Source organism: Orbicella franksi, chromosome 15, assembly GCF_964199315.1.
Source record: "Orbicella franksi chromosome 15, jaOrbFran1.1, whole genome shotgun sequence".
Classification (NCBI taxonomy): domain Eukaryota; kingdom Metazoa; phylum Cnidaria; class Anthozoa; order Scleractinia; family Merulinidae; genus Orbicella; species Orbicella franksi.
In genome coordinates this window covers 9,821,109-9,842,999 of record NC_138159.1, presented here as the reverse complement: position 1 = coordinate 9,842,999, position 21,891 = coordinate 9,821,109, and the positions used below count along the sequence as shown (strand labels likewise).

The 21,891-nt window shown below is 40.0% G+C and overlaps 2 protein-coding genes across 4 annotated transcripts; one reads left to right on the top strand and one right to left on the bottom strand.

Moving 5' to 3' along the window:
* Positions 1 to 583: 583 nt before the first annotated feature.
* On the bottom strand, positions 584 to 4,538 carry LOC145470473 (cytochrome c oxidase assembly factor 1 homolog). 2 transcript variants are annotated; one of them, XM_081454291.1, is made up of 4 exons: positions 4,332 to 4,538; positions 3,213 to 3,365; positions 2,509 to 2,578; positions 584 to 2,339 (listed from the first exon to the last, which is right to left on the bottom strand). In XM_081454291.1, exons 1-4 carry the CDS (start codon positions 4,420 to 4,422, stop codon positions 2,258 to 2,260), a joined length of 396 nt encoding a protein of 131 aa, XP_081310417.1. In that variant the 5' UTR covers positions 4,423 to 4,538; the 3' UTR covers positions 584 to 2,257. The 2 variants fall into 2 exon arrangements, with proteins under 2 accessions (XP_081310417.1, XP_081310418.1); XM_081454292.1 differs by having other exon boundaries at positions 584 to 2,330; positions 4,332 to 4,536.
* Positions 4,539 to 4,563: 25 nt separating this feature from the next.
* Positions 4,564 to 21,178, top strand: LOC145470436 (uncharacterized). 2 transcript variants are annotated; one of them, XM_081454242.1, is made up of 15 exons: positions 4,564 to 4,677; positions 4,823 to 4,887; positions 6,412 to 6,493; positions 7,045 to 7,117; positions 9,256 to 9,426; positions 10,298 to 10,485; positions 11,131 to 11,794; positions 13,459 to 13,609; positions 14,163 to 14,254; positions 14,907 to 15,007; positions 15,667 to 15,723; positions 16,430 to 16,490; positions 19,286 to 19,418; positions 19,800 to 19,943; positions 20,750 to 21,178. In XM_081454242.1, exons 1-15 carry the CDS (start codon positions 4,654 to 4,656, stop codon positions 21,174 to 21,176), a joined length of 2,433 nt encoding a protein of 810 aa, XP_081310368.1. In that variant the 5' UTR covers positions 4,564 to 4,653; the 3' UTR covers positions 21,177 to 21,178. The 2 variants fall into 2 exon arrangements, with proteins under 2 accessions (XP_081310368.1, XP_081310369.1); XM_081454243.1 differs by having other exon boundaries at positions 7,045 to 7,121; positions 9,260 to 9,426.
* Positions 21,179 to 21,891: the final 713 nt, after the last annotated feature.

Here is a 21,891-nt window from a genome sequence, read left to right as displayed (position 1 = left end):
TTTTTGACGACATTTGAGGTGTCTGGATAGCCAATGAAACACTGTCTCGAGTGTTTGGTATAATTATCTTCTCAATCGAAACAAAAACTAAGGAGTCAATGGAGAATTAAAATTGTCAAAATCTATGCCAATAAAGACAGGGTATTCAAACCTCCTTCACAGTGATTTTCTTTGTTTTAACTTGATGAATAATTAATGAGTTTGAGAAGTTTCTTTCTTATTACATGAACATAGAACCCTGGCATAACTTTCTAAGTTTCAGACCAGAAACTGGTATAATTGTTTAAATTGACAATGTTTTGAAAAGGTACTCTGATATATTCCTCACAAATTATGCTGATTAGCAAAATTTGTTCTTTGAACATTAGTTAAAATGTCTACAAGACAATCAATACAATACAATCCTTTATTTACCCACGCAACATAAAAACTTGTTAAAACGTGCCTGCTAAAAAACGGAATTTCTGTTGCTTTGTATAAAGCCACAGGCATTGGGCTGAAAGCTGTTTCATGGATATGAAGTGGTATAATTGTTTTTTTGTTACTGTCAACATCTTTGAGTGGCAGTAACAGGTTATATACATTTCGTACATGTACATTTAGTAGTAACATAAGTGCTTAAGTTATTGTTTTGTTGAATGCTCTGCCTTTCAACAACATGTGGACTCTAAAATTCAAATCTCAACTGACAAATCCGTTTTTTGCTACGGTCAATCAAATGTTCAGCAGCTCCTCCCAGCTTCCAACTACTGCCGAGCTTTGTTTCATTGTCTGAACTGCATGTGCTCAACGATTTGATTACCACAAGCTCAGCAGTAGTTGGAAGCTGGAAGGAGCCGCAGAACATTTGATTGTCGGTTAAACTTTGAATTTTAGAGTCCGCATGTTATTGAAAGGCGCAGTAACTATGTAGGTAGGGAATGGCTTTTGGGTGAAGGAATAGTGGTGTGGTATCATGATTTGCCCCCCCCCCCCCCCCAAAAAAAAAACACACACACACACACACACACACACACACACACACACACTCAGATAGTTCTTGTCCTTTCATGCAGTGAAGCTTGTTTGTTAGCTGTTACCTAACAGACAAGGTGTCGTAACTATGTGTGTAGGGGGTGGCTTTTGGGTAAAGGAATAGTGGGGTGCTATCATTATTTGCCCCCCCCCCCAAAAAAAAAAAAAAACACACACATACACACTCAGATAGTTCTAGTCCTTTCATGCAGTGAGGCTGTTTTGTTAGCTGTTCCCTAATACTTTGTTTATCTTTAAATGTGACAACTAAAACGAGTAGGTAGGAGGAACACAAATTTTTAAAAAAACTACGTGAATATTGCGTGGATGGGTCGAAACATGACTCCATCTCTTTTAAGTTCACCAGTACAAAGATGTGTTGCTCTTAAAACGAAGTTTGAAATACTTGATAGGAATTTGACAAAGTTGATATTTTAAACAGCAACAGGAAAGATATACAATCAAAGTAAACGCAGTAAGATAATCTAAATCTTATTGACAACTTTGCAGACTTCACAAGTTGACTATCATCAGTGGATCAAAAGTCAAACAACAACAACAACTAAAATTTAGATTCCTAAATAATCTTTACAATCATAAAAGAAACGAGTAAGTGTTGTTTGTTACATATTTCACTGAAAAGACCCTTGGGGACGTGGAATAAACATATGTATGTATGTAAAGAGAGTTTTACTGACCACGGCAATGTTGTTAGTTTTTCCAGCTACTGCACTATGACTAGAGAAAGTATTTTACAGTTATGTACTATTTCTGTGTTTTGTACACAGTAGCTGATGTCTTTGTTTACTGAAATAAGTTTAAAAATGCTTGCGCATTTAAGATTCCAAAATGAACATGACAGTTGAAAGTATTCTCCATTGTTAAACGTAAATAATTTAAGTTTAACAATGGATGTAATTGTACACTGAGCATGTTCTTGAAAGTTTGTTGGGAATATTTTATTCACATCAGGTGATTTGGATGATGTCTTGCAGTGATAATGCATACTTCATCTGCCTTCATGCTAATGCTTGCTTTAATTTAATTTCTTGATCTTCATTAATTTTAGTAAGATAAAACGACATTTACTGTTCTTGATGTCTGTAACATTATTATTTCCATATCAAATCATGGATTCTTGCAGTTGATGATGATTCTTTTACTTTTCATTGCCTTCCACTGGTGAGGGTTTACTACAGAACTGTAGGTCTGTAGGACAGGACTCTCCCATTATTTAAGTCAATCAATCTTCTGGCACAATTTTTATCCTGTGTCGGCCATGATCCACATCAAGCTCAACTCTTTCTAATGACCATCTGAAAATACTTAAACATATTAGTTTCCATCACTATCAGAAATTTAAATATTTTTGTTTCCTGGATCAATCAGCCAACAACTGAGAAGCAACATGGGTGTGCAGGATTAGCAATCCTTCCCTCTGATCTATAACACTGATAATGATAATTATCAAATTAGCATTATAATTATACCTACCCCTTATCTTCTGTCCTGGTGGCAAAGGAAAATAAATTTCCTTTTGTTTTACTTCCTCTGACAGGAATAACTATCTGCAAAGAAATATACCATGTAATAAATATTTCTTCTTGATACTAGCCTGTTCCAGGCTCTCAGTAGTTGGAGATGAGCAAAAAAAGAAGAGGCAAGCAAGAGGAAAAACGAGGGGACTTTGTTGGTCCTTCCTTGCTCTTCCTCACCTCTGTACCCTGTCATTTCTTCCCTTGCTCACCCTCTTTTCTCACACTATCAAGAGCCTTGAATAGGCTATTTTGATGCATTCATCATCAAAGGCCTTTGGGTATAATTCCTTGGAGGGGCACTCCCATTTGAAAAGGTTGGGGACGCTTGTCGCAAAATTTGAATTAAACCCTTAACGGAGACTAGTCTGGGTATAGCTCAAGCTTTATTTTACGTCCCTAAAAGATATAACTAGATTACCAGCCACTGTTCAGAAAAGGAGCCCATGCTAGTGGACTGGACTAGAGAGAGTGGCAGAGATCGAGCCTAAACATGGAAATGGGAGTGTTTTTCAATAATTTGTTATCTCTTTGAGTGAACCCTAAATGATACTTTGACAGCTAATAATAATGACATTCTGCCCTAAGCACCCTGAGTGAGACCAAGATCCTCGATTTATTAATAGTTCAGGAGCAACTTTGACTCGCTGAAAGAGTTTCTACTTGCCTGCGCAGTCTTGTGGTCAATTTTGATATCTTTCCTTGCAAGATTTATGTAAGGAATCCTTAGAGGCTTCCCAATAGTTTCTGTGGCAAGCTGATGGTTTTTCAGCGCCTGAACTGACTTTTTATAATAGTCCTGGGAAGCTATTTTTACTGAAACGAAAATGGTAAAAAAATTGGCATGACCCTACATACAACTGTTTTAATATTGCTTTAATAATATTATCTAATTAACAACAGATTATTTGTGGTATTAAAATAGCACGCAGATCAAGCAGCCCTGGCTCAACCCTTGGACGCGGTGATTGTGTTTTGTTCCTAATCACACAATGCTTCTATACCAAAATTACAAATGGGTGGGTAACCATGCAATGGACTAGTTAAGCATCCCAACCAGAAAGAAGTAGAAAGACCTTAGACCTGAAGGTTAATGTTACAGACTTGAAAACTCTGCCAGGTGACCCCAGTTGAAGTCATTGCACTACTAGCCTACATTCCACGCATAAACAGGGAAGAGCTACAGCACTCAAGGCAGACTACAAATGCAAGGGAGAAGGGGAAGGAATGTGTGCTATGAGAACAGGGCTTTTCATTTAACTCCCACCATTTTCTATGTAATCTGATTTCTTAAGCTGTCAATTATTGTTAATACATTTACCAATCAAAAACTTGTGCACACTTCTCTGTATGACTGGCTCCAGTCTCCCCTCCTTCCATCAGTGTTCTACCCCCCCCCCCCACCCCCCACTCCCATGTATAATGCAGGCTATTGTTGGGGGGGGGGGGGGGACTCACTTGTCACACACTCATCTTTCCAGCTTCCTATATCGGTCATTCACTCAAAATTCTGATTTTCATTTAAATAACAAGTTGTACTTGATCATTTAATGAAAGTCAGAGTCTTGAGTGCATGGTCAATATACAGAAGCTGGAAAGATAGGCGTCTGAAAGTGACAGAACAAATAGTAGCAAGAACGATTTCAACTAACTAATTCATTAACGGAAACTTTGTGGTTTGCCCGCATTTTTCAACCTGGCAGGAAACCGTTCTTGCCAGTCTTTTCTCTGTCACTGCCCACAGCCACGTGGTGTTGACAAGATTGCCGGACCGTTGCTCACCTTGTATTCTATGATGAAAGAATGCCGCTCCAATCACAGAAACAGCAGCTCCACATATTGCTGCTTTCTTAAAAAAGTCAGCACTAACCATTATATAGAGAAACCGGGACAAGAAAAGCAATTCAACTTACGAAATTTTCAACAACACCGAGTCGAGCGTGATGTGATCGTCCGCCATTTTGTCCTTGGATAGAGCGCGGGCTCATTTGACCACTCAGCGGATCATTACACACGGAAAATAATTCAAAATGGCGGTTGACGGCGGCAAAAAACCGCCGATAAACCAACGGAGAAGAAACTCTTGTATTTCAAAGAGAAGGGAATGAAAAGTAGAGTGCAAGGAAAGGTAATCTGATTTAATCCAATTTAAGTATCGGAGAGTCATCAGCGTGTTTAAACAAAAGCTAACAATAAGCTCAATGCCATGTTGTTCTTCAGCTTATTTGCACAGTCTTATTATTTCAAATCCTCAATGCACTGTTTTATTTCAGGCGTCCAAGGCATCCTTGGTAGCTCGAGGCCTCCCTTCAAAATCTAAGCCACCGGCGTTTAAAAGGTAGTAAAGTCTTTGCTTTGTCATGTCAATTATATAGCCAGTAACTTACTCTTTCAAGCTTATAATTGTTTTCCTGGCCTCTTGCGATAAAGCTTCCATTTAGGCTTCAATATAACCCAATTTTTATTGGCTGCAAAATAATCGATGACTTGTGACATTGATTATTCAGATAACAGCTACATGTACAGTTTATGTACCATTAAACTTATATTATCCCCTATAGTTTTTATTTACCATAGTAAATTTGCAGTTAACCAATCAGAAGTCATGTCTACTGTCCTGGTACGGGGTATCCTCTAGAAAAAATTTGGGAATGGTTAAAACCTAATCCTATCTCTTTCGGTAGGCTTTGGCAACATATATTAGGCTCGTTTGGGTCTCTTCAAGAGCATTTTTGCTCGATTACATCTCGCCAAAATACAAACCATGGCTTGATCAACTCACCTGATATACTGCCAAAGCATCTCATGTAGGTATAAGAACATTTGCAGCATCCCAAGCAATGTGAAAACCCAAGCGCAGGTGGAATTCATCAACCCTGCCTGCTCAAGAAATGTCCAGGTGCCACAGGCGACCAACTTTTGCCTTTGGGCGAATGAAAAAACTTACTTTTTTGCATGTAATCTAATAATATTGTTTTAGTATAAATCTACTAGTCGTGCAAAACTTTATCGAAATCCCCAGCACAGACACTTAGAAAATGCCAAGAAGCGGCCGTCATTTTGTTAACAAGGGCACACTGCTACGCTACTCACTATCTATCACAGAATAGATACGTATAGTGAGTAGCGTAGCCAATCAGAGAATGGCATTCATGATAGAACGCTAGTAGATTTATGCTAATTGTTTAATAGAAGTACAATTTTAGCACACATGTTCTTATCTTAATAAAGGGTGTGTTCTGATAGCAGAGCTTCTGCAGCCCCATTGCTTAGAAAATTTGGTTACCCATCGAGCTAATAAGATTTGGTTGTGACGTATTTGTTGGTCCATCTGTACATATGCCCAGTCATGTAAAACCAAGTGAAATGTCACACTCTACCAAACAAAATGGCATATAGAAGCACAAACTTATAACTGAGTGACCAACAAATGCAGCCTTGATCTTTGATATTGGACATCCATGCTATGGTCAATTGACATCTGTCAAAATAGGATATCTGCTGAATAGTATCACATGACAAAATGGCGGGCTCAAGCTTAGAGCTCATCAGGGTCACAATCATGTTTTTTTTAAGTTGACTGCTGTCCAGGTACATGTTTTCACTTGGATCTCAGGCTTAAGCCAGGTTGACTTATTGTAATCAGGAGTTCAGCTAAATCTATATTTAATATTGTTTTACATGTATTTCTTTTATCGTTAAGACTAGAATGTACCTTTCAGCATTGTCCCATATGCTTTGGACATCCTTCCTCGAAACAGCTTTACCGTTATAATAGTACAGCCATATGTAAAATAATTGAGATCTGTTCAATTCTGTGATCAGGTACTGTGTAACTGTACTGTTATATCCAACTTTTAAGAGTCCAGAAAGGACACCAGAAGACAGCTGTCAGAGAATCTAAACCTGGTTACAGTCTCTACACATCAGACTCTGAAGACCAGGTATGCAAGCTAGGCTAAGTGTCTGTCAAACATAAATTAAACCAGATAAGTGCATATTTACTGCTCAGCAATTGTAACTGAAACTACACTGTATTCCAAATGTTTTAGATGTACCTTCAGGGAAAACAAAACTATTGGATTGAAAAATCGGGTATTTCAAGAAAATGGGCCATAAAATTATAGTGGAAACGACTTTTGGTTCAAGTTCATGGGATGTTCGAAAGACTGAGAGTTTAAGAAAGTGGAAACCTCTGTATTAGTCCAAACAAAGCCATTAAATTTTGGTGCTAAAAAGCCTGCATGTACATGTCCTACAAATCCTAGTGCTTTCAATAAAACCCAGCACATGCTGGTGCTATGGTCTGGTGGATGTTCTGTTGTGAGTCACCAACTATTACCGGTATGTTCAACTTGGCAGTTTTCAAAAATTGATCCTCCAGGGGAATTTGTTGTGAGTCAGTCTTCCTCTCTGACAGGTGCTTTACCAGTACTAGCTACACCCAGTTCAATTACTGAAATTCTGATACAGGGTTTTTGAATTTATTTAACAGGCTTCTGCAGTTAATCGAGGCTTAAACAGGTGTGCAGCATTGCTGTCAAATATACTTGACAATGAGGATGAAGGCAAGTTCTCTTTATCAGTTCTTTTTTGTGTGTGTGTGTTTTGTCTGGCATCTTTGATGGCTCTTGTCCAATTATACTTAATATGTAGTGAAAAACACGGCCAAGGGTTGATTAGAGTCGAACTGTTGCGATGCTTGGGCTCGCTCTTGGCTTATTGGAGCACACTCGTGGAGTGGAACACACTCAACTGCTGTACAATCAACTGAATCTACTTTATTGCTTGAATCATCGTTCTTATATACATGATGGTAGCTAACTAATACATGATAGAAAATACAGAAGATACAAGGAGTTTCCTTTGAGATAACTTGGGATAAACAACTTAATTACAACATAACCACAATTTCACAGATACAAGTGATTACTTACGTAAATCCTGCGGAACTAGGCGTTTAAGCGAGCAGAATCCTATGCTAAAACTTGTTGCTAGAAGGAACTAGCCTTCCTACATGTTTAAAGACGGAAAACATGAACTATATTCTGCGACACGTACTCAAATAGTTTCACGGTTACTTAAACAAAGGATCATACAAAGATCATATTACCGGTTATTATTGTGTAATCAATGTTCTAAAATTATATGTCACGCTTCGTCACGCTTTCGTAGACTTTACTACACTTAATATCATTTTTTTGAAGTGCAAAGATAGTCATGTCTGGTAAGCTGGGATTTGTAGGTTTTGTCAGCTGAGCTAGTGAATTCTGTGCTTTACTTGCATGACAGTTAAGTGAAGTGGGGAAAATTGTTGAGCAAATTTGAATTGCTCATGACAAGTAAGAAATATTTTTGGGGGTAATGAGGATGACTTTTGGGCTCTTGTTGGACCCAGCACACAATGTTCTTTTCCCTGTACAAGTTTGGTATCAAGATTCTTTTAGCTAGGAAGTAAAGACAACTCCTGTTCAGTATTATTAGCATTACTGACTTGCTGTATAACTAAGAAAACAGATCATTGTTGCTGTTTTGGTCAGCCCCAAAGTGAAACATATTTAAGCTGCAGCTGTAATTAGAATCTTACATGTAGTTATTTTAATATCAGGCTACGCAATTGTACACCCTTCCGACAACCAATCAGAGTTTGTACATACAGCTGTTATCTGGGCTGTCATCAAGGGCAGCCATAACCCATAACACCTGTTACAGTTGTGAATGCTTCATTTTCCTTTCATGCAACATGTATGGGTGAAATTACCTGTTGTTGATAGAATTCACCCACAAAGTAACACATTTGCTACAGGTGTGGAGAGCCAGGGTACAAGTGACTCAAAACTTAATAACTGCCCTGGTTGTAGATCTGTAATAGAATGTCATTATCAGGTTCATACATACATGTATCTCTATGGTGAAGGTCCAATTAAATGGGCTTGAGACGAATGTTTTTCTTTTTCCTCAGGCTAAATTTAAACTAATCTGCTGTGGTTTTGTTTTTCAGTGGAGTCATGAATTTGACTGTCTTATTATTAATACTTTAAGTGCTTACTAAAGTTCATGATTTTCGTGTTTTGGAAAATAGCACATAAATTAAAATTTGCAAAAAACACATGTAGCTTGAAAATTAAACAAGTCATGTGACTCCAGTTGACATGAAATATTATACCACTGGTTGTTAAATGTTCTGAGTCATAGACTCATCGGTAATATTATTCAGTTTCTGTCCTTCAAATTGAGCAGTCTTTATGGTCTTGTTAGCACTATTCCTCTGTGTCACTGTTATAAATCTTCAGCTTGTAAATCTGCCAAAAACCTCCTTAGTGCAGTCATCAAATTCTCCATTTTTTTAAATTTAATTTTGTGGGTGACTTGTCAGTGAAACAGGCTCCTTCGATCAGGATGTGGGAGATCAAAGCAATGACAATACTACAAAATTAAATCGACTTGTGCACAGCTTTTTTGTGGAATTTTCTAGCATTTCATTCAGGGCCTGGAAGTAGAAATACTTCTAGGCACCTTGTTGTGCGGAACCGAGAGAAGTTTGGGCTGCATGGACTGCTTGGCTAAAAGCAGACTTACATGTAACCTCACCTTTAAGGCATGCTTCTACTACAGATAATACATGTAGTTTTTTGATCTCTGTTTCCTAAGTCGCTGAGCGGATCACATTAGTCACACACACTGACTAAGTGTTATTGTCTTGCAGACAGCACAACACAGCCTAAGGTCACAGCTGTGGGGAAAACATCCAAGTCAGCAATGAAAAGAGCAGGTCCAACCATGCATCTGTTAGTTAAACCAGGCAGGGTTGACACACAACGAGCAAAAGCATCGAGTCGTAAGGTTGTGATTCCTACAGCCAAGGCTGATGACAGAGGTGCAGTACAAAAAATATAATTATTGTATAACAAGTTTTTACTGTTAGGGATCTGCGAGACATAACCAAATTGATGGTCTTGAATGACTTTTGTTGGGTCATCTGTTGAGCTGGGCATTTTTCTTAATTTACTATTATTTTTTTACGCTTTGAGTCTTCTGGAGTAAAAGCTAACAGAAACGGGCCCCTGGTTCAATATCGATTTTACGGTGAATCCAGTAATTATCAATAGGCTTGACAGGGTTCGCACAGGTCATGGAAGTTATTATTTAAGGAAAGTCATGGGATTTAAGTGCGGGTCATGGAAAAGCAATATGCTTTCTGAGAATAAAAAAGGGAAAAAGACAAAAAATCGAAAGAAACAACAGATGAGTCTGAAACAGGCTTTAATTTCAGTACAAATAGACACAAGTACGCATTTTGTTCATTATAATACTGGAAAATACGTCAAATAAGTGATTGTTTTGATACTACTGTGAGAATAGCTACTTAACTTTGGTCATGGAAAACTCAAAAAAGTCATGGAAAAGGTCATGGAAAGTCATGGAATTTTGAAAGATTAAAAGAGTACGAACCCTGCTTGATTACCAACCACGCTCGGGAAAGGAGAATTCACTCCTCACAAAACACACTCTCGTGAACAAAGACTGAACTTGAGAAAGAAATCAAGCATAAACTGCTACACGTACATGTGTACTCTCTGAAGAAAAAGTCAATCAATGCTTCGAGAACACCTCAGTTTTTCTACCTTTTTTGATGTCATTTCTCGAAGAAACCTTTCCACCTTGCACGTCTTGGAGATAGTATAAAGTTGAACGTCATCGAGTTTGTTACTTATTCTAAAGTCATGTTTGATTGAAACTTGATCTAGTTAGCCCATCACCGTTAAAACCACGTGAAGAAAATCCAGCAACATCAACAGCATACAATGATCGTCTTGTATCCTCCACACCAGTGCTGACTGCAGAAGAACGACAGCGACATCAGCAGCTGCAGAGAAGAGAAGCAGCACTTCAACATGAACTGACTCAACTCAAGCAACGTTATGATCTGCTCCAGGTGTGTTACCAAAAACGTCTTAAGTGCCAAGGTTGGTAGGGTTTAAAAATGAGTAAATAACTAACTTTATGTAAGTGTCAATTGTACAGTACTGTGCAAAAGTAATGCAAGTGAAATGCGCGAATTTCGTTCTTGTCCTCGCGAAAGTTCTTCGAAAATTCGCGCGAAAATTCTAGTGGAAATCCGATGCTTTTCGAGCGATAATTCGCTTGAACAAAAGGGGAAATTTCCTCGGATTTTCAGTACGTCAACGAATGTTCGCGATCCATAACGTTAGTTCGCCAGGAAGTACGCAAAATTTCGCCACGCATCGAGTTGAAGTTTGACAGCGTGTCGAGCGACGCTCATCGCGCAATTGATTCAGTGGAGCGGTCCGTGTAACATGGCGCTGTTGTGCTACTTGGGGACACTGTAAATCAGTAAATTAAAAAGAAAAATGCAAATAAAATAAAAACTATTAAGAATCCCTACTGGTGGGAGGCTGACCAATTAGCTACATGTATTTACATGACGTGGTCGGGGACTTAACTCGGAAATACCAAGAACAAATCCAGATAGTGGTAGGGAGGAGGATTTGAACCAAAACCACTGGGCCTCTCCGCCTCCTCTTTTTTATCAACCCCCTGTTTTTCAATATCATCTCAGAGACAACAAGATCCCACCCACCATGCCGAACAGAAGATCAAACTTCAAAGCTCTATGATGCAAGAACTTGAGAGTCACCATCAAAAACAAACTGTACAAAGGCCTGCTGCATCACGAGGTTCAACAGAGCAGTCAGTAAGGAGCTCTGGAAATGAGCTGCTTGCAAATCCAAGCTCAAAAAGAACTTCAGCAAGACGCAGTCTGGATTATTCAGGTTTTCCTGCGACAGAAGCGTTACTGAGTGATGCTTCTGTTGATCATGGTCTTGATGACTCTCAGTCTATGGGTGCTTCGGATTTCTTAAGAGGACATGATGAGGAAAATGTGAAACATACCGTTGATGATTCTGTAACAGGGGAAATTGACACTTCAGAGTCCAAAAAGCGGGTCAGAATTGTGTCACCTACTGAGACAGTTTCATCTTTCGTCAATGGAGAGCCATTGGTAAATGGCGGTCGGCTGGAACATCTCTCCAATTCATCCAATGCAGGGCCATCTGAGGGTACCAGAACCAGGCATCTGAGCTCACCATCATCACCTTCTGGTCGGCCAAGCTCTTCTCCTGCGAGGTCTAGGGATCTACTGCACCCGTCATCTGCTGCAAACCAGGCTCGTATGATTCAGTACCTGGTGGACGAGCTCAGGGCACTCCTCGGAAGTACAGGTCAGTGGATAGTTTGCAATCTTCCTTCGCTCTTCTGTCTGAAGCGTAGGTAATACAAGACGTTTGCGCGCAGGTAAGCACTGTCCAAGTGCACTGGTGCCCAAAGCATCGGTACACTAGTGCACTGACCAAGTAATGCAAGTAAAGGTATTCACTCGACAAGCCACTGATATACTCAAGGTAACCTTGGTTGGGGAGAAAAAGCAAACGAATGGCTAGAGGAAAAAAAAATAAAACAGAGTCATAGAGGATGGCCTTTTTCCACTGCTTCCAACCAACCGAATGCCTGGAACAGGCTATACTCAAGTTACAGCACATTATACGACGAGGCAAATTGCTTAAAAAGTTTGAAGTATGCCAGAAGTTTCCTTCCAGCAGACATAGCTCAAGGTAATTCCCCTGAAATAAAACCGTTGCACGTAGATTTTTGTTCAAACTTTGTTCAAGGAATATTTATCATATGAGAACTTTAATTATAAAATAAAAAGGGAGGCCCGTGCTCGTTAAGGAGCAGCGAGGCATTAAAAATGTCCCGTTTTAGCGTTATTTAATGCTTACTACAAGAACGCATTCCAAGTTATTGTAAACTCTTTATGAGCCCAGACTCACGAAAACACACCTCAAACTACAGTCAATACTTGTGTCGGACACAAATAAGCTTTTTAAGTTTGATTTTGATAGACAGCTGAATCCTTGTTGAAATATTGGAACCAAATTGCTTGCCTCGGCTATCAAACTGCAAAATAGAAAAGACTACAGTGCAGCTGCTATTTTCCTTATTTATCCAATTTTCAACATAGAAATCAGATCAGTCTTTTCTCACGCAAAGCTAATGATTAGTTGACTAAAATGACTGGAAAAAAATATGGGGTGCCCGAGCTCGTTAGGTAGCTATAGCGATTTTTCAACTGACAACTCAATATCAAGGCAAATCCACCATGTTTTCAATGTGCGCGTACACGAACGCGCGCTAATGATGCCAAAAAATTATGCGCAGTAAGGATGCGCAATGCAATGCTGGGGAATGATCTTAATTTGACAAATGTATACTTAACAATTACTCCACGAGCGCGCGTTGGATATGAAATGGTAGATAACCAGCGAGGCGCGTTGGCCATAATCATCTCACATCCAACAAGTTCAGGTGGAATGATTGCTTTATTAAAAACGCCCCTCATTTATATTAAGGTCATTCCCCAGTATTGCATTGGGCATCCCTACTGCGCATAATTTCACGCGTGATTAGCGCGCGCACGTTAAAAAATGGCGGCTTTTTCTTAGCGGCTGGACCTCGCCACAGAGGTAAATCCTCATTTTCTCGAAAACGAGTATGGTGACCTATCATTTTTTTTCTGTTGTGTTGAATTGAGTAATAAATTTCTCTATGTAAAATAAATATCGGCCAATTCTCAGTGTTGAGCAAGAAACAATCGTCGGAAACGTGATTTTAGCAAGCAATCGTGATTGTAATCATGGTGCTATTATAAGGATTTATATGGTATAAACAAGGTGCTGCTGCTCCTAAACGAACATGGGGACCCCTCATTCTTATTTCCAAATTTAAGTTCCTACAATATAAACAGCCAATAGGCAAAGTTTGACAAAAATCTCAGTGCCAGTTCCATTTCAGAACGTTTTCCATAATCACTTGTTTCTGTTAACAGGTGACTTGGAAGTAGATCGTCTGCTGAATGAGATAGACGATGCTGTTAAGCTACTTCCATATCTAATGGAGAAAGATAAAACAGCTTCGGCATCACAAGATATTGAACAAGCTGTACAGCCATTCAAGGTTGAAAATGCTCAATTACGAAGGTATGTTTAGAAATCATTTTAGAATACAATTTGATTTTTGTGCGCGCTATGATTAGTAAAAGAGCTTTGTACAATCAAAGGAAACTAACATTGATCAAACTCTAAACCTTGTTTTCTTGTTTCACTCGCGTTTAATCTGTCATAAAGCATTCTAAGCATAAAGAGAAGACGAAGCTAACACTTAAGCTCGAGAAATGATTGAAGCACTCGCCTCAGGTGCTTTGTAAATTCTTTGGTGTTCTCAAATTTCATTCGTCGTGTAATAGATGACTTTGGCTCTGTTATTTGCTTGATAAACCAGCAAATACACTTTCTGGAGCGTGATTTGTCTGATAATGTCACCAGCTAAAACTTGCTAGGACGAGAATATCACTCGAGTAATGTCCCTTGTTTTAAGAATTTGCGTTTTTATACTCGTTTCGCTTTTGCCTCAAATAAATGTTTGAATGATATAGAACCAAGTGTCTCGAGTGGCCTGGAAAGATTATAACGCTCAGGAGAACTTGGCATCTTGAAAAAAGATACAGCTGTTCCTTTTGTTTGCAAATTTTAGAAAGCTCCTGATTGCTCATCAAAAGCTCAAAGAAGGATCTTTGAAGAAACATGTCGACAAATCCCCCAGAAAGACGGATTTAACTTTTGAATGTAAGTTTTATCTAAAAGTAACCATGTCTCACCGAAAGGGTAGTTCAATTTAGTGTCAAACCAAAACTAATCCGTTGGCCAATCACAAGGACACAGGGAATCCATTGAACCAATCAAAACTCAAATCAAATACGGGTTGACGGTACAAAGCGCGGGAAAACGTAATCACATTAGCCAATCACAAAAGACGTCGACAATCTAATGAACCAATCAAAACTCCAAGCAAAGACATGTAGCTGACGCGAAGCGCGGGAAATCGTGTGCGAGGGAGTCACGATTGGTTTTGGTTTTACTTCTCATTAAATGACAAAGGGACGCAAAATTTTTAAGCCAATCGCTTAGCGTAGTAAATGCAAAACCAAAGCAAGTGCAAATTACTTTCGACAATTAAGTGAATAACGCTCTAACGAGCCAATCAAAGGTCAAAGTAGCCTAACTCGGGAAAACATGCTGCCGGCAAGCGGCAAGGGCGGAAACACGCGTAAGCCAAGACACGAATCTGATTGGTTGAAAAATAACGTGATTTAGCTGATTGGTAAGAACACTTTGGATGCTATTTTTACTAATTACCGAGCTCAACAAAGTACGTGATTAATTTCCACAATCAAGGGTTTCTTCACCGTCATGTGTAATCTTTGCTGTGTTTCATTAGTGGCAGCTTGTAGGTCTGTAAACACTGTCCTGCAAAAGCAACTGACAGAAGAAAAAGACAGCAAGGAGCAGATACTGAGGGAACGAGATAAGCTGGCTCAGGTTAGAACATGAACCGCCTTTTTACAGTCGTTATTATTACTTACAAATGATCATGATTCAAGTCTCCTTGTGGGGTAGGAAAGATGTCGTGACGAGCTGACAAAGCGTCTCTCTCTTCCACAGAGGCCTCTTTCGTTCTGCCCTGACCGTGTATGCTGGTAGTTCGGAGACTGGGGACAGGGAACAAAGAACGTACGCGGGGAACACTGGGAAGGGAAAAGAAAGAGCCTTTCTGGGTCCCTTCTGGGCGTCTCCCGAACCCCGGCGTCCTCTCACTCCCATGTCCATTTCCTCCTCCCTTAAGACCCTCTGCGGAGGAGAGAGGTTGGAGGCTACACATACGGCAAAGCATGAGACGTCTCCCGTTTTACCTGCAAACATAAGATGTTTTCTAGTGAAAATCTGGACCGATGGAAAGTTACTGAGCAGCCATATTACCTTTAGTCTCGTTCTCAAAACGAGTTTCGGTGCCCATCCTTTCATATGAAAATGAGATCTCATTTATATGAAAATTAATTTCATTTTCATATGAATGGTTGTGCACCAGGCCTCGCCTTTTAAGGCAACTCCGAAATAAGCGATTAAAGCTTTTTCATTTGTGAGTTTTTTGTTTCTTCAGAGAAAGCCTATAAGACGTGTTCATCTCTTTGATTTTATAGAATCTCACTGAACTGCAAGATGAGAGGAAGAAGTTTTCTCTGATTCTGTCAAACAAGGTACTATTCCTTTTTTTCTTTAATCAGACAACGGTGGCAAAACAATGACTACATTCGGCCACACGTTATAACACACATCAGCTTTCATAGTATTTAGTGGTTTTCTGTTCTCAGGTCTAAGGCTTCTGAGCCTGGGTAATCGATAAAAAAGTGTGATTCCCTGTATTAAATTTTTAAGACCCGTCTTTTGGTAAACGCTTTCCAAACAGAGTTTCCTCTTCGTGTGGATGGAAACTCTAGCGTGATGTCAAAACAAAATCTTGTCTGAATCATAACTGTGAAGATTTTTGCGCTCCCGTTTGCTAGTTGTGATCTTCAACATCAGAGAGATAAAACAGGTAAAACTCATACAGCCCAAACCAAGCAGGGAAAGAGAGCATCAGTTTATTGTTGTAAAAAACAGAGTGATTGTCATTTGAGTGTCGCAAAACCAAAAACCAAAGTAATCTCGCTGGCCAATCACAAACGACACAGACGAACCAATCAACGAAAGAACGAATCAAAACTCAAAGAAAATACACGTTTTCTGACGTAGGAAAACGCGTGGGAGCAAGTTGCGATTGGTTTTGGTTTTCTGATTGTGTCAGAAATTGACGTGAGTTTTTTTTAACCAATCGTGTGCGTAGTAATGCAAAACCAATTACTTTTCGACACTCAAGTGGAAGCCACTTTATCGCATGGAAAAGTGTTGATTTGTGCCTTGTAGGAGCAAGACCATCAGCGGGTAAAACGAGAATGGCAACAAGACACTTCTAAATTGACTGTCGGTAAGTATATTTTGGGATAACGCGCAGCCCTTGGGGTCGGGGGTGTAGAGGGTACCCCACTGTGTTACGTAAACGATCTGTCTTGGCTGGGCAGGGTTGCTTTCAGTGTCTGGACTTGAGCCTAAGTGAACTTGGGCCATCTGGAAAACAGAAGGCTCCGAAAGCATTGTGCCTCATCCAAGCGGCTGTTTTAAAGAACATCTCGGAGAAAGCCATTTGCTAGTGCTTTCTAACAAGTCGAATGGAAAACTGTTTGGGCAGCTTTTGAGTTAGTCTCCTCCGCAGCCGTTATTAGGGTCGTGACGCAACGCTTCTCCCCCACTAACGGCTGCTTAAATCCGAACCCCATTTGTTTCCCTTTATTTAGAGTTAGTGGGGGAGAAGCGTTGCGTGACGACCCTAATAACGGCTGCGGAGGAGACTAATTTTGAGTTGACGGAGAAACATTTTGGTCCTCAAGCTTGTGGAATCCTTGGATTCAATGCCAAGGGCAAGACCGAGGGAGTAGTAGAGAAGAACTAGCAAGTGTATTGAACTTGGCCCAAAACCGGATACGATGGAGAAACCTTCTTATAGGTTGTGTATATGTTCTGAGAGTAGCCGAGGGTCTATAAGTGAGGAAATTATGAAGTTCAGTTCCAGAGACAATTAGTTGTTTATACAATTCACCTTTTCGGCGTTAGATTTCACGTGTAGTGTCACGTGGCTTATGATGTAAACAAACCGGGAAAGTTAGGACATTCTAGTCAACCACACGAGTTCGACAAGTAGTGTTCTAACAGCATGGTCACGACTAAAAGATGTGCTTTTGTTACATGTAGAAACGATTCCCGATACCCTGAATCGTGGAAAAGAAACCCAAACGGCGATCCAGTGAAGTTCTTCCATTTTCCTGGCGCAGTTAGACAAAACGAGAGAAGATAAAAAGTGGCTAAAAGCAAGTCACAGCGGTGACTCGTTCGTGTGCACGAAAGACAGTTACATTTGTAGTCTACATTTTGTCGGTGGAACTGGTCTAACAAAAGAGGATCCTGATCCTATATCTGCCGTTGCCAGTAAAGAAAGGATGCGTTTATCAATATGTGCTTTTATAACACATTTTGTCGTTTGAATTGATATTTTATACCGTGCCTAGGTGTCGTGACTGAATCGTAAACGAAAGGCATCTTGTGAACGGGAGGCAGACAAAGCGAGAAGCAAGAAATTTATCTTGAACGATCAGTGGCTAAAACCCAACTGACGCTTAATCGCCTTGCTGGCAAATCTGAAGAAGAACGTTCCGCCGCCATGACTCTTTTAGATCTGAGCTCAGAGCCAGTGGCGAGTTCAGGAGAGCCCGATGAGGAAAGCATCCAGAAATCAGGGGTACCCAACGGATCGTTTCGGTAAATTATCTGTTCGGAAGGCCTTTAATCTCTTCTGATTTTCTGAAGAGAGTTGTCGTCTCGAACTTTCGTGATTTGAGAAATTCAATGTCTGTTGTTTTCGGATTGTTAAAAATGTCGTTTTGGGTACCGAAAATAGGTCAACTATCAGTTTCGGAAAGGTGATAAGACCCAAGGTTTTGGGGGAATGGACAAAAAAGCCCTAATAAATTCGAGAATACTCAAGTTCCCCTAGAATCACCGAACAGATAAAATTTTTTTGGCGCAATCTAAAATTAACCTACAGAGCTTTAAAAGTACTCCAGATAGCCTAAAACAGCATTAAAAAACATTTGAGAGAAAACGGTCGTTGGGTGCCCCCGAGAAATTCGAACCGGAAGAGCGATCCGACGACTTTCCTGAACCGATCGAGTCTCAAATCAACAGAAAGACTGATGAAAAAGTACATGGCGGCCGCAACGTGCTTGCATCCCCCATCTTACCACCTTTACACTTGCATCGTGCCTGAAGAATGCTGCCTTGGTTTGTACCTCTACCCTCGGGAATAAACCAGAGATCGTAGTGCTCATTTCCTTCATGACCACCCCGTCCTTCATCCGTTTTGATTTTCATGAAACTTCAAAGGTCGCACTTTGGCTACATATACATGAACACCCACTTGATTCAACTGAGCAGTTAGTAAAGATTCCACGTAACCATCGGCGAGTAAGCGATAATCTTCAAATGACTTGTAAGCGGCGAGTCCCTGCTTGTCGTAATCGGTTGAGTGGTAAATCAAATAATTAAAAATGTCGTACAACCCAAACGGCGGCGACGAGTTGAAGTTGTTCAAGGTCTTCAGGGAAAATGGCTTGGGAATTAGCACGTCATGAATTATTTATTCGTCAGCATCAGTGGTTTGATCTTTTTCGAAGTTTGGATCATCACTGGCACAACCATTCTTTCGACTGCGGGAGCGATTTCCACGAGCGAAGTTTTCAAATGTTCGCTTACTGAAACTCCACGTTCCTGCAAAATAATATCTTTTAAGTTCTGCCACATTCATGGCGTTGAAGTCGCTTTTATTCTTTTTTTCTGCCATTTTGAAGGTGAAACTATTCTAAGTTCAAAGACTTGAAGCAGAGAGAAATATATATTAGTAGTGACAGGACGTTGGCGAAGTTGAAAACTTCGTACACGTGTAATGCGTGCTTGACTAGAATGTCCGAACTTTCCCAGTTTGTTTACATCATAAGTCACGTGAAACTACACGTGAAATTTAACGCCGAAAAGGTGAATTGTCAACCGTTTTCGGCCGTGAAAACTTGCAACACTTCAGTTGGCGACTGATTTAATGAGGAGTATAATACTGCTGGAATACCTTTTCCTGAATCAGAAAGCGTTCGAAAAAGGTGTGAATTTTCTTCATAGAAAATAAGAAGCTTAAAGCGGACCTTGAAGCTGTTCATCTTTCCACGGAAGCAGACAAGAAAGAGGTCAACATTCTCAATCTTTCGTTGAAGCAAAAAGACGCGGAAATTGACAGACTAAAGGAACTCACAAGGTTGGTTGGATCTTCTAACGCCCTGTCCACGCTACGCCGGAAAAAATTTGAAAACACAGCTTTATTTCTACGGTTAGGACTACCGTCCATGCTAATCCGTCAAGAGAACGGAGCTTTTCGAAAACGTTCTTCAAACCTGAAGAATTTGAAAACCCCGGATTTGCGATGTAGTGTGGACCGAAAACTTTTTGAAAACGACGATATCGCGATATTCATGTGATTTTCCTATCCAAGTTTTCCTCAAACACAAATCCAAAATGACGGGTGATTGTTGCGTTTTCAAATTTCTCCAGCGTAGTGTGGATGGGACCCAACGCTTCTCTTGTACCGTTTTTTTGTCATGGAACACGTTATGTACTCGTCACTTTTTGTCCTGGGCAGGGGCCTTCAACAGTCTCTTACTCGCTTGTTGTCGGACATACAGCAGTTTCAGCCAAACGGTGTGTTAAAGCCGGGCGGAATGTTGGATAAAGCGAGTGCATTTGAGGCTCTGGATAAGCTGCTCAGGAGTGATGTGAAAACAATGTAAGTACAACTCATTTTATTTTCTCCCTCAATTTTTTCTGAGAGTCGTATTACTTTACGCAGCATAGGGAGCAGAGGAGTCGTATTTGACAGTATTTCCCTCTAATTTTGTCGTACAAATGTAGCGCAAATCAATCTTGATGAAGAGTCATGCGATCTTCTATCCGCAAGAAGAAAGATGCACATAGCAAAGATTCTGGGCATATCGCTCAGTAATGACTAGTAACTTTTTTAAGGTGGACACTTGGCAGTCCCTAAATTCGGAAAGCGAAGGTTTCCGCCGGAAGGGCGACGACCATTTTCGGCTCATCACATGTTGATAGAATATCAACCGACGATCACATGACACTTAGTTTGATAACGTACAGTAATTTGAATCAACAAGATCGATTTCGCACTCTTATAGCACGGTGAATTTAGCTGGAATACGGTCAAATCAGACCCCTCGGCTCCTCGTGCTCGCAGCAATGGTAACCGCCCTGCCTTGCATCGAAAGAAAGAACTCTTCAAGGAGAATTGATCATGGAAGAGAAATTGGGAATGGCATCTTCGTCTGTTATGACTGCTATCTCAAAAACTCTAGTTCATAGTAAAACAAAACAAAACAAAAAAAAGAAATTTTGTATTATTCGGCGTAGTCTTTATTTATGTAAGCTTTCCCGGTTTTTAAATATTCCTAGAAACCGTGATGTCTATGACTTCTTCGACCGAAGAAAACGTATAGTAATTGATGTCGGGATGTGCCTCCCTTGAAAATGATGCACATAGTATTTGGTTTGTCTTGAACCTCTCTTTTGTTCTTTCAGAGGACAAACAATTACCCCAGGCCTCTCCCCTGAAGTTTTGCAGCTGGCAAGACGTAATAACGGAAACACGGTTTCTCCAAGTCTTCCCAACAGAACATTAGTAAGTCACGAGAATCCATCTTCTCTCAATCGCATGGACGGTCAAACCGAAACAGCTCGGAAGACTCCTAGGAAAAGTCCCTCATTACAAAACAAAAAACATTTACGCTTCGCGGACGCGGCGTACGGACCCTCTGCGCATGTAGATGGGATAGAGGAACACGAAGCTGGTTTGACAGTGGTAGATTTGGAGGAGGAGCAAAATGGCGGCGATTTATCATCACTTTCGTCAGGTGAAGAGGAAGATTTCAGAAGAGACTTAGCGAATCTTGACGCTAATATCGCAAGAATACAGAAAAGTTTGCGAGAAACTGCTCTTCGAACTTAAAATTTAGGAACAAGTTGTCAGTGGAAAATAAAATATATATATATTATACAGTCGTGTACCAAAAACTAGCGATCGGCAATATTTTGCTATTAATTGCGCCCTTATTTTCCTAACACAGTTGTTAACATAAACGTATTTAAAAACTAAATATATTTTGAAACTTTTTCACTCAGTTGTCATCTATTTTTCTCTATTTGTTTCTTTTCTCTTTCCCTCTCGCTTTCCGTCTCTGTGGCGAAGAAGATGTAGAGAATCGATCACTCTTTATGGCCAACTAACTAGTCCAAATCGGGAACAGTATTTTTAGCCAACGGTGCTCGTAACCCATCCTTGCGAGATATTCCTTGGACAATGAAGAGGTATATTTTGTTTTATTTTATTTACAAACCTGGATTTATTGCGACAGGTTGTCGGAAGTATGACCGTTAAGTTCCACTCAAGGAGCAATGTTAAACACCTGTTAAACAAGGCAGGTTCATAATTCTTGTAACTCTTACGATATCTAGAGTGTTGCTCTCAAAGGTAACATCTTTTTAAATTCCACTCTGGCCAAAAGTAGTCATAAGATTTCAAGAAATTATTTTACTTTGATTTAACAAGTGTCTTGATTCCCAAAGCGTCCATGACAGAGGATAATGAATACTGAAAGGTTTACCAAGGTGGTGATAATTTTCGTATTGTCTACCTACTTGGCTGTCGAGGTAAATACCGAATT

What these genes read in the sequence shown, in the direction of transcription:
- LOC145470473 (XM_081454291.1), bottom strand. Translation starts at nt 4,422, where the DNA reads ATGGTTAGTGCTGACTTTTTTAAGAAAGCAGCAATATGTGGAGCTGCT. An exon ending in CTTTCATCATAGAATACAAG is followed by an intron (nt 3,366 to 4,331) that starts GTGAGCAACGGT and finishes TTTTCGTTTCAG; the next exon opens with TAAAAATAGCTTCCCAGGAC. An exon ending in CCACAAGACTGCGCAGGCAA is followed by an intron (nt 2,579 to 3,212) that starts GTAGAAACTCTT and finishes CTTTGCAGATAG; the next exon opens with TTATTCCTGTCAGAGGAAGT.
- LOC145470436 (XM_081454242.1), top strand. Translation starts at nt 4,654, where the DNA reads ATGAAAAGTAGAGTGCAAGGAAAG. An exon ending in AGCCAAGGCTGATGACAGAG is followed by an intron (nt 9,427 to 10,297) that starts GTGCAGTACAAA and finishes AACTTGATCTAG; the next exon opens with TTAGCCCATCACCGTTAAAA. An exon ending in AGACTAAAGGAACTCACAAG is followed by an intron (nt 19,419 to 19,799) that starts GTTGGTTGGATC and finishes TGTCCTGGGCAG; the next exon opens with GGGCCTTCAACAGTCTCTTA.